The 11,335-nt window shown below is 57.0% G+C and overlaps 1 protein-coding gene across 1 annotated transcript; it reads left to right on the top strand.

The window, feature by feature from the left end:
• Positions 1 to 4,126: 4,126 nt before the first annotated feature.
• DIPK1B (divergent protein kinase domain 1B) lies at positions 4,127 to 10,531 on the top strand. Its single transcript, XM_002199490.7, has 5 exons — positions 4,127 to 4,344; positions 6,530 to 6,664; positions 7,888 to 7,995; positions 8,124 to 8,300; positions 8,786 to 10,531. The coding sequence occupies exons 1-5, from the start codon at positions 4,282 to 4,284 to the stop codon at positions 9,596 to 9,598; spliced, it is 1,296 nt and encodes a 431-aa protein (XP_002199526.4). The 5' UTR covers positions 4,127 to 4,281; the 3' UTR covers positions 9,599 to 10,531.
• Positions 10,532 to 11,335: the final 804 nt, after the last annotated feature.

Below are 11,335 nucleotides of genomic sequence, written 5' to 3'. Positions count from 1 at the left end.
GCTTGGGACCCTGCTCATGCCATGCGTGAAGGCTGGACCACAGTGCTGGAGGGAGTCAATTAGTCATGACAAATGCAATCTGACTTCTCCCCCAGAGCTCTCCCAGTCAGTTGCCTGTGCTGCTGGTGCCTTTTCACGAGTGCATCATCACTGAAGCCACCATGCCCTGTCCCTCCCATGCTCTCTTTGTGATACCTCCTTCTTTCCCTTATTACCCTTTCTCCAGGGAGAAATTGTGTTCAGGAGGGAGAGCCCTTTGTTGATTGATGCACTGGGAGATACTGCAGTGAGCAGAGGTGTCCCAGGTGAAGCATGGGACAGAGGAGGTGAGGGGGGGGTTCTCCTCTGCTCACACAGCCACTGCCTTCTTAAAAACCTTCTGCACATCAACCCTCCGAACTGCAGCCTCTCTCCTCACTGAAACTGATACACAGGGAGCTCCTGGGAGATGAATGTGGACTTAAAACCATGTCCAGAGCTGCTCATCCCACCTGTGCACCTCTGGCTCTTCTGAGGCCAGCTCAGCCCATGCCTGCTCCAAGGAATGTCTCCCTGGCCAAGCCTGACTTTGGGAGCCAAATGCCCAGGGTGCAAGCTGTGCCCTGGCTCTCATGTGGAGCAGCTGGGGGTGGCAGGGGCTGTCTGTGGGCACTGGTGAGGGAGGAATCCCCTGGGCACGACCTGATGAAGAATAACTCCATAATCTAAGCCAGTGCAGGGATCTGCTTGCTCAGCCCCATTCTCTGAGCTCCTTTGCAAGCTCCCTTTCCTCCCTGGCTGGGAAGCGCCCACGGTTGGCACATGATGGAAATCCCAGTGAGAGAAGCTCCCCTTCCAGAGCCAGCACCGCAGGGCTCCCAGCCACAGCCACCACCCTTTGCCTTAACCCCAGCACTGCCTGCAGAGCCCTGGAGCTTCCCTCTCTTCCACCTCATAGTTCAGGGCCAGGGACATCCCTGGGGTGTCTCCAGCCCAGGGTGATGGTGGTGAATGAATGGTGAGACCCCCAAACTGTTCCCAGCAGGCCAGAAGCTCTGTGGGGCTGCAATCCTGGCCCAAAGCATCCAACGAGCCCCAGCACTTCCATTCAACCCCCCTTAACTCCGTAGTGCTTAATTACAAGTAGCAGGGGTTTGGAGAGGAAGCGGAGGGGGCGAGCACAGGACAGATTGGAGGGAAGATTGTGCTGGGGGTGGCAGGGCTGTCAAGGCAGGAACACAAGAGCTGATTAGCATTTCTAATTATAACTGCTGCACTGAGCCCGGCAGGGCCGGCAGGCAGCAGAGGCTGTGCGGAGCCAGCTGTGGATGCCATGCAGGAAGCCTCAAATCCTTCAAAGATGCACAGAAAAGAGCATTAAAGGCTGGATCCATCATCTCGGAGCTGCGGCGCTGCCTGGCAATGCCGGCTGCCATCGCAGCCCCCCGGGGCAGAAATCCCTCTGCTCTGTGCCCACGGGGCTGATCCTGATGGCACAGGAGAGGGGCATGAGCATGTGCCCCTATTTTGGTTTGGGGTCCTGCACCCCCCTGGGCACTGCCGGTGATGGCATTGGGCTGTCCCCAGCTGTCACCCAACTCTGACATCCCACCCAGAGGAAGGTGGGCAGCTCGGGGTGCTCTGGAGGGGACGGATAGCTGGAGGTCCCTGCTGACGAGTCAGGGTGCTCTGCACTGCTGTTATCTCTGGCTGGAGATCATTTACTCCTTATCATTTCACCAGGTAAATATTACAGGCCAGCAAATGACCGCTGCGGGGCTGTGGCTGCCACGTCCCGAGGGCACGATGCTCTTGGGGACGTGCCCGCAGAGCCACCGCCTGGCAGGGAAGTGATCAGAGGCCAGCGCAGCACACTGCGGGCTTAGCTGGGATTAGCAGGGCTTTGACCAGGAGAAACTGAAGCGACTTAATCACGGCAGGGAGCTAAAGAAGTCCCAGGGAGGAACTGAGCACTGGCTGATCTGGATGCTGACAGCGCCTGTGGGAGCATTTTCACACAGCTCTGGGTGCCTGCCTGATGCTGGAGCCCATCCTGGCAGTGCCAGGGGATTTTGGGGAGGGGAGAGATGCCTTGCACAGGGCAGCAGCCCAGGCAGTGCATCCCTGGTGCCAGGTGTCTGGGATAGAAACCAGACATGGGCACCATGGGGAGAGATCTCGCTTCCTTTGTGCGTTGGGTATCGTCACACCTGCAGAATTTTTATTACTCTTTTGACTGGATTAATTAATCATTCAGTGATAACTGCTCATTAGGCATCCTAACAATCAATACTAATCACTTAATTAGTTGGCATATTACAGCTTGGGATGTCTACTCATTCCTAATTAGATCTGCTGGACAATCCACGCCTGAATTTTGCAGAGCCCCACAGCAGAGTTCTGTGGATTTCAAACCACCCTCAGCCCTGGCCCAGGTGTGTCATTTCCCATCTCCATTGAGAATTCTTCTCCCACTCTTGGCTTCCAAAATCAGAGTTCAAGTCAGAAGGAGCTGCAGGAGCAGGGTGAGCAGGGAGTGTGGAATGCACCCAGCAATGCACCTTCCTGTCCCTGCTCTTTCCCAAATTACCAACCCCATCAAAAATAAATCTCAGAAGCTTTTCTTTTTTCCTGTCTGAATTAACACTAACAATAAGAACCTGCTGGAGAACCATCCTGGCTTCAGTGGGATGGTCATCCCTGCCTGGATGGGGGCTGTGGGTGGCCGAGGTGACGTTCATTGTCCCTGTCCCTGTCCCCGCTGCAGGCAGTGTCAGCCCAGCCCACACAGAGGTCAGGGCACAGCACTGGAGCAGCAGGGACCTCCTCGAGGTTAAAAGCAGGCAGCAAACACGCTGCAGGATTTGGGAGGTTTCAGGCAGTTTTGTGTGATGCTCCTTATTCATCACCATTATTTGGATTAGTCTGGCAAAGGCTTTTGCTCATTAGGCCCTGATTACTCAGTGCTTGGCACTCACACTGAGCAGGGATCTGGGCTCTCAGTGACCAGCCTGTTTTCAAAGGTCATTTTAAGCCAAATTCAAAAGGAAGGAGCAACCTGAGCCATGAAAAGGGGGCAAAGGGATAATCTGAAGATTTGCTGATAGCAGGCAAGGAATTATCTTAACAATGCCCTCGTGACTGAGTCTCCCAGATCATTTCCCATCATATCATATTATTTGCTCTGTCCCCCTTGCCCTAACCTGCCCGTGCACGCAGGATGCCCCTGGATGGGGCTGTCTCTGGCCTGTTGGACACAAAGTCTTGCCCTGTGCTCGCAGGTTACCTGCCATGGGGAGCAAGGAGGGAGGCCGCGGGTGGACGAACCCCTCAGGCTGTGGCGTGAGACCGCCGGGTGGGATGCCCATGTTATAAATGAAAATGTGTCCAGCCAAATTAATATGAAAAATAAAATATTCATTTTACAATCAAATTCTATCTAGCCAGCCACAAGGAAAGAACAGAGCCGAGCCCGGGGTCGGCCCTGGGTGTGCAACAAGGAGTCGGCCTCAGCAGAGGTTTTCCTCCATGCCCACACACCTCCATCCTGGCACAAGCGGTTTTTATAGGGAAAATTCCGCCTGAGGCCAAGATTTCAGCAATCAGTCTTTTCTTCTATTCAGAGTCCATATGTTAATAAGATTTTCTTTTTTGGTGATGAGGGAGAACAAATCACTGTCTGGAGTTTGTTGAATCCTTTGATGAAATTTACGGGAACGCTGTATTCACATGTATCTGCCTCAGGATTTCCATGATATCCATCTCAGGTGGTTCACAATCAGCACCTGGGGTTTCTGTATCTCCCCATACATGGCCCATCTCCTGGCGAGCTGTACCTTCTTACTTATAAATCACTTTCCAATCTACACCCGGTCTCACCTGCGCCTGTGAGGGGGGGATCCTAATACAAACATGTATACTCTGTTAACAAATATTCAATATCACATATATCACATTAGAAATGGCGCAAATTATATCTACTACACATAACACAAGATGCGGAGCGCTGGGTCGGGGATGACCCAGAGGGGCAGCAGCCGGGGTTTGGGGCAGCATCCCCCGGTTCCCCGGGCTGCGGCGGAGCTGCGAGCGCCGCCCCCGCCTCCCGCACCGCCCCGCACCGGGCGGAGCCCCGAGCCCCGCGGGCCGGGCCGGGCCGGGCGCTGCGGCGGAGCGGAGGAGCGGCTGGACCCCCAATCCCCGGGACCCCCCGGCCCCGGCGGCGGTGCGGGGGCCGCGGCCGCCCCGGCCATGCCCCCCGGATCCTGAGCCCGCGGGGTATGGCCCCTCAGCTCCCTCAGCATGCGGAGGATCCGGCGGCTGGTGCATCTGGTGCTCTTCTGCCCCTTGTCCAAAGGCCTGCAGGTACCGGCGAGAGGGAGGGTGAGCCGGATGGAGGATGCTCGGGGATGCGCCGGGATGGGGGATGCGCTGGGATAAAGGGTGCGGGCTCAGGGATGCCCGTCTCCGCATCCTGGCACCGGCCGTGCACAAAGGGACGCTCCGCCTCGGTTCTCCCGACGCCGGTGCGAGGAGCGGGGGGCCGGGCAGCGGTACCGGGGGGTCTGCAGGGACACCGGGGCTCTGGGGCAGCAGCCGGGGCTCAGCGGTTGCATAACCCGCCGGAGCCCGGGAGCGCCGGGGCAGCCGCAGCGCTGGGTGATGCCACCGATGCAGCAGGGAAGGGATGACTCCTTCCTTCCCTTTCTTTCTTTATTTTCCCTCCTCTTCCCATCTCTGAGCTTCCGAGGGGCCGGGCACCTCCCTCAGATCTCCAGGGATGCTGGGCCAGGGATGTCAGGGATGCTGGAATGGGGGTGAGAGAGCCTGACTGTAGCAAAGATCCCGGACCTCAGGGGTTACCCCGGAGGGGATGAGGGGATACCCGGTGGGCAGAGGTGGGTGCAGAGCTGGGAGTGCTTGGAAACAACCCCCGTGTTCCCAGGGGAGCCACAGGGATGGAGCAGGATTTTGTTGATGCTGCATCCATTTTGCCTTTGAAGTCAGCCCCAGCCCAAAGTCACTTTCATATCCTCGAGTCACTCTAAAACTAAACACAGCAACTCTCACAGGGCAGCACCCCTCAGTGCAGGGAAGGCAATGGGGAGAGTGACCCTCTTGGAGGAACCCTCAAAATCCAAAATGCGAGTAAAGCTCAGGGGAAGCTCTCATTGAAATGCATCCCCCACTCCCACGTTTCTTTCCACCCTTTCGGGGATGATGCAGCCAGAGCTCCCCATGCCCACAGTCCTGACTTGCTTCTCCCACAGGAACATGATGGATTCTAAGTCAGAATAAGCAAAAAGTGACATTTTGGCTATTCCAGGGTTCTCCAAGATGTATTTCTAGCAGGAAGTCCCTGAAGAGCCCCTTTGCTGAGGGCAGGGGGCCTCAGGCACCCACCCTGGGCAGTTTTTGGGGGCATCTCAGGGTCTCAGTGTGTCTGACTTCAGGGCCATGAGCTGGTTCTCAGCTCACAGGAGCAGCCACCCCACGCTTTGTCTTTGCCAAGTCCTGGCTGTGCTTGGCTTCTCTTTAATTTAATTTCACGTTAATTAGCGGTGCCATTGCTTCACAGGCAAACTGGGCACCCTGGCCCTCTTCACACTTTAGGGTTTCCAATTAACAGGAGAAATGTCACGATCTCGAGGCGGACCTGCCTGATCTTACCCTCACTGCCCATTCCTGTGGCTCCCAGAGCCCTGACAGCTCCTGGGAAGGGGCTGAGGAGGAGCATTGTGGAGGTGGGGAGTGGTTTTGGGCTACAAGACCCAAGTGAGGATCCCTGGCAGGTTTTAAAGGTGCTTCACCCACTCAGATCCAGCCCTACCCCCCAGCAGCAGGTCGTGAGGAGGGTTTGGAGGCGGTCAAAAGCCAAGGGTTCTGTAGAATTACCTACAGAAACGGGATGGAAAGGTTTGTTTAGTGCAAGGATTTGTTCCCTGCCCTTTGGAACTGCCGGGATCTGCTCTGTTACAGCAGCCAGGTGAGCAGCCCCTCCTGCAGGAGGCCAGATGGCAGCAGTGCTGCTGTGCCAGGGTCAGGGGGAAGGAACAAAGCCAGCAAAACAAAATCCTGCTGAGAGCCTCCCAGTCATTTGCACAGAGCATCACCCGTGAGCTCCCAGGTTTGTCACTCACCCACTCCCACACAGGAACTGCTGTTGGGAGCTTCCCCTGCCCGTGGGGCTTTGTCAAGGTGGGGTTCTGCTGAGAGGGGTCCCCCCAAACAGGAGCAGAGCTCTTGCAGCCCCTCTGGGGTACACCAGGCTTGCACAGGGCAGGAGAGCAGGAGGACGCACAGCTCCCAGGGATGCACAGCACCCAGCTCCTTGCAGCCCAGCCTGGTAATCCCTCTGCTTTTAGGGAATTTTAAGTGACCTACTTGCAGCAGGAGTTGCATAAGAGACTGATGAATATATATAAAAAAGGCTGAAGGTTTTCCCAGCGCTCAGGTCGGTGGCAGAAGCCGTCCTTGGCCAGCTGCCGCTGCCCTGGGCAAAGCCCTGCCCTTCAGAAAGGCTTTCAAAAGCATTTCCTTTCCCTTGCAGGGCCGCCTCCCGGGCATCAAGGTGAAGTACCTGCTGGTGGTGTGGCTGGGCATCTTCGTGGGCAGCTGGGTGGCCTACATGCACTACTCGTCCTACTCGGAGCTGTGCCGCGGCCACGTCTGCCGGATGATCATCGTGAGTGTCACAGCCACGGCTCCTGCCTGGGCTGCTGGGCTGGCTGGGGCTGTGGGAGCCCCTTTCCAGCCTCCCAAACCCCACAGCTAGGAGGGGGAGGCAGCTCCTGGCAGCTGCTGCCCGCCCTGGTGCTGTCCCTGACACGGCAGGAGGGGTGACCTTACCCTGCCAGGGTGACAGTGAAACAATTCCATGAGATGGCAGAGGGAAGCAGCCAGGGCAGATCCATGTCTGTGCAGATGAGGATGGAATGGCAGGGCAGGGAGAGGATCTGCGGGCAGGGACAGCATGGCACCAGTCCCATCTGGGCTCTGCAGAGCAGGAGGAAAAAGGGAGCACGCAGTCCATGGCACCATGGCACGCAGTCCATCCCGTCTGTGATGGCTGAGGAGTCCTAAGGAAAGAAAGCAGCAGAGATTTGGGTGGCTGCCTGGCTCTGTGTGTGCCTGTTTGGGGTTTGCAGGGTGGTGCCCATTCCGTGTCCCCATGGCAGGGTGCCCCAGGAGTGCTGCGTGTGTGTGCCCCTGGCATGGCAGCGGGGCTCAGCCCAGCCCAGGCGAGGAGGGGGAGCTGGGCTGTGTCAGAACAAGCCTCGTTGATCAATCCCTCAGCAGAGAAGGGAGGCAGGAATTGCCATAACAACAGCGACGTTTAATTCGATTTTCTGCCTGACTCCGACCGCGGGGTCTTGGGCGCTAATTCCTGCTCGGAGTGGGGCATCCAGGCACCGTGTCTGGCCGTGTCCCCTGTGAGCAGGTCCAAGGGTTAATTCCCATCCACAGCAGAAAAAAAAAAGGGAAAAGATGCACTGAATGTCTGCAGCTCCAGCTTCCAGCCCTGAGGCTGCCGTGCTGTGAGGAGCTGCAGAGCTGCAGCCTCTCCTGCCCAGGGATGTCTCCAGCTCCAGCCTGGCCACGGATCAGAGCCACTGTCTGCTCCTGTCCCTGCCACCCCTGGGACTGGGGCCAGCCTGGCCCACAGCAGGGACTGCTGCTCTCCTGAGCTGCCTGAGCCTGTGCATCCTCTGCCAACTCCTCACTGTGCTCTGCTCCAGCCCAGGGAGTTCTCCCAGGCCCCTGGATTTGCAGCAGCAGCAGGCAGGAACAAATCCCTGAGATACCCCCTGCCAGCCCAGCCCCACCACACCCATGGCACTGAGCCATCCCTAAGGGCCAGCAGAAATCTGTCCCTGCTGAGCTCCTCTCTCTCCTTGCTCTCCCCAGTGTGACCAGTACAAGAAAGGGATCATTTCTGGCTCCACGTGTAAGGACCTGTGTGAGGAGCGCAGCCTCCTCTTCCAGCACTGCCTCTCCTCCTCCCCCAGCCAGCAGGTAGGTCTGTGCCCCCCAGCCGTGCCAGGGGCTGGGCACCAGCACCAAACCCTGCACATCTGCCCCTCTGCCCATCCCAAACCAGACCCCAGCTCCCTCCAGCTGCTGTCCCCCGCCCTGTGCTCCAGGTTTACAGAGGGCTCTGGAGGGACAGGGAGGTGATCATCAAATGTGGCATCGGGGAAGCGCTGAGGGCCGACAGCCGCCCGGACTCTGTGCCCAGGAGGGACGTGGTGCTCTTCGACAAACCCACGCGGGGAACCTCCATGGACGAGTTCAAGGAAATGCTCCTCAACTTCCTGAAGGTCAGTGTGGGATCCCACAGGCCTGGGATGGCTCCTGCGAGTCAGAAACACCAACTGTGTTTGTCCTTCCCTTTGAACGAGAGCTCCTCCTGCCCGTGCCCCCCACCCAGTGCCACGCACTGCTTTAGAGGAGGAAATGAGTTCTTATTGTGAGATTTCAGTAGCAGCATCCCTGGAGGTGGCTGGGGGTGGCATCTGTGCAGGGCAGAACTGATTTGGTGGCCCTGGTAGTTACCCCTGCTGGGGCTTCTGCAGCAGTGGTGGGGTAGCAGCTCTGGCAGGAGGCTCTAGAGCAACCCTGAGGCTGATAAAATTCTGCTGGAGCTGGATCTGCCCACACATGGTGTGGCACTGGATTTTCTGGGGCATCACCATTCCCTCCTCTCCCCAGCTCAGTTCTTTGCTCTCCCGGTTCGGTTTTGTGATGTGACACCCAAACATGGAGAGCTGTGAGGGTCTGATGCCATTTCTTGTCCCGTTTGCAGTCCAAGCTGGGGGATCAGCCATCTCTTCCTGCCTTGGTGAGCCGGATCATCACCATGGCAGACGTGAACCGTGACGGGAAGGTGTCCCTGGCAGAGGCCAAATCCATCTGGGCGCTGCTTCAGCTCAACGAGTTCCTCCTCATGTTCTCCTTGCATGAGAAGGAGCACACGGCCAAGCTGCTGGGGCACTGTGGGGACCTTTATGTCACCGAGAAGATCCCCCACACGTCCCTGTACGGGGTGGATGTCCCCCCTTTCCTGCAGTCCCTGCTGCCTTCCATCGCCCACCAGCTCATCCACCAGTGGTTCGCTCCGGCCTGGCCCCGGCGCGCCAAGATCGCCATCGGCCTGCTGGAGTTCGTGGAGGAAATCTTCCACGGCACCTACGGGAACTTCTACATCTGCGAGAGCAGCCTCAGGAACGTGGGCTACAACGACAAGTACGACTTCAAAATGGTCAAGCTGCGCAAGGTGGCGACGGAGATGACAATCAGAGGCTTCCTCAAGGGCCGGCACTGCGAGCAGAACGGGGACTGCACCTACGGGCGGGACTGCACGGCCACGTGTGACAAGCTCCTGAAGCAGTGCAAGAGTGACGTGGTGCAGCCCAACCTGGCCAAGGTGTGCGGGCTGCTGCAGGACTATCTGCTCTACGGAGCTCCCCTGGAGCTGAAGGAAGAGCTGCAGAAGCAGCTCCGAACGTGCATGACCCTCAGCGGCCTGGCCAGCCAGATGGAAGTGCACCACTCCCTCGTGCTCAACAACCTCAAGACCTTGCTCTGGAAGAAGATTTCCAACACCAAATATTCCTAACGGGGGAAGCACGGCCCTGGAGTTTCCAATCTGGGAGCTTGGAGTGAGGCCCAAGGGATGAAGGCCTGTTTCTCCATCCTCTCCCCCCCAGGAAAAACCCCCTGCACAGGGAGTTCAGCAGAGCTGCAGCCCCTTCTCCTTCATGGAAAACCATCATGGCTTGCACCACCCAGCAGGATCAGGGATGGGTCAGGAGCGGAGCTGGGACACGGAGCTGGGCTGAGCAGGCTTGGGGGAGGAAGAGGACACGGAAGCAGAGCCCAGCTGGATGCATCAAACTGTTCCTTGATGAGCAGGAAAGCAGAGCAAAGCGATGGGAATGAATCATTCATGCTGTACTTGTCACATCTCCTTTTGAGGAACGGCTCTGATGTAAATAAACAGCTTTTACGTGAATCACACCCGTCCATCAATAGCCAAACAGCAGCCTGTTAAGTACCAGCTTGTTTGTGATCTAAAAAGGAGGAAAAGGTAGATTTCCCCTTTCAAAGTCTCTCCTTAAGTATCTGAGTCATCTGCCACCAGCTCCAGCTGTCACACAGGAAGCAGATCAGCTCTGTTGCACCGTGGAGAATCGTGGCAGTTCTTTGGTTCCGTTTTTAAGTGCCTGACCCTGCCGGTGATGCCGTGAATTCTGTGAGAGGTTCCCCTCAGCTGCTCCTGCCCCAGTCCGGAATTGGCAGATTCCCTCCGGGGCCGCTCTGGAAGCGGCCGAGGCCAAGGGTGGCTAAAGGCAAAGGGCTAAAGACGAATCTTTGTGACCCCCGGTGTGCTCGGGTGTCACTGCCCATCGCACTCCGAGCAGGATAAGCCAACCCCTCCGTTCATTCTCCAAAAACTAAGCTGGGCTTGCCCTGCAGAGGTTGAAGGTTAATACCAGAATAATCCAGTGCTTCTCTCATTATTAAAATGAATTTCCAGGCAAAGCTTTTAGCAGGTCTCCAGACAATTTTTTTTTGGCTGTGTTCACGCTCCCAGGGCTCCAACTATGGCCGTTTCCTAGAAATGCTCAATTACAGCAATCCCACAGCTCTGGGCAGGGAGGAAGGGCTGGATAAACTCCCCCAAGGCTGCTCTGTTCCCAGCACAGCCATTCCTGCTGCTTCTCCTGCCAGCAATTCCTTAGGGAAGTGAGCGTGCAGCTGATGTGCAATCACAAAATAAAAATACACCTGACACCGCAGCACCAGGACTGCAAATTTAGGAGCCCTTTGGGGAGGAAGATCAGGATTTTCCTTCTGTTGGTTCTTTAGGCTCCCCATCACCTCTCACTGGGCACGTTTTGGTGTCAGGGGTGCTCCGTATCCAGCAGAGCTCACTCCCTGCTGAGGAGTGGCCTGTGAAATGTGATTTATCCATGGAAAAGGTGAGCACTGCCAAGGATTCTGTGTTTGAAGGGTTCCTCAGCCTGGCTGGGGTTTGGGCACTGCCAAGGCCCCCGTGTGCAGCTGCAGGGAGGGAGAGGCAGGGCTGGAATTCAGGATCCCCATCCCTTGTCCTGCATCCCCATGGCAACAGCTCCCCTGACAAATCCATCTCCTCCTGCCACCAGCAAAGGAATCCAAGCCCCTGCCAAAATCCCCTCCTCAGGGCAGCAAAAAAGCTATTTTCCATCCTTCCCTCCACTGTTCCCTCCCCTCAAAGCAGTGTTAAGGCACCTGGAGAAGTGGAGGAAAACAACTTCCCCAACACCAGAAGCTCTCTAAATGTTTATGAAGAGGTGGCCCCTGTAGCTGA

This window comes from Taeniopygia guttata, chromosome 17 (assembly GCF_048771995.1).
Source record: "Taeniopygia guttata chromosome 17, bTaeGut7.mat, whole genome shotgun sequence".
Classification (NCBI taxonomy): Eukaryota; Metazoa; Chordata; class Aves; order Passeriformes; family Estrildidae; genus Taeniopygia; species Taeniopygia guttata.
This window is presented reverse-complemented; position numbering and strand designations above follow the sequence as displayed.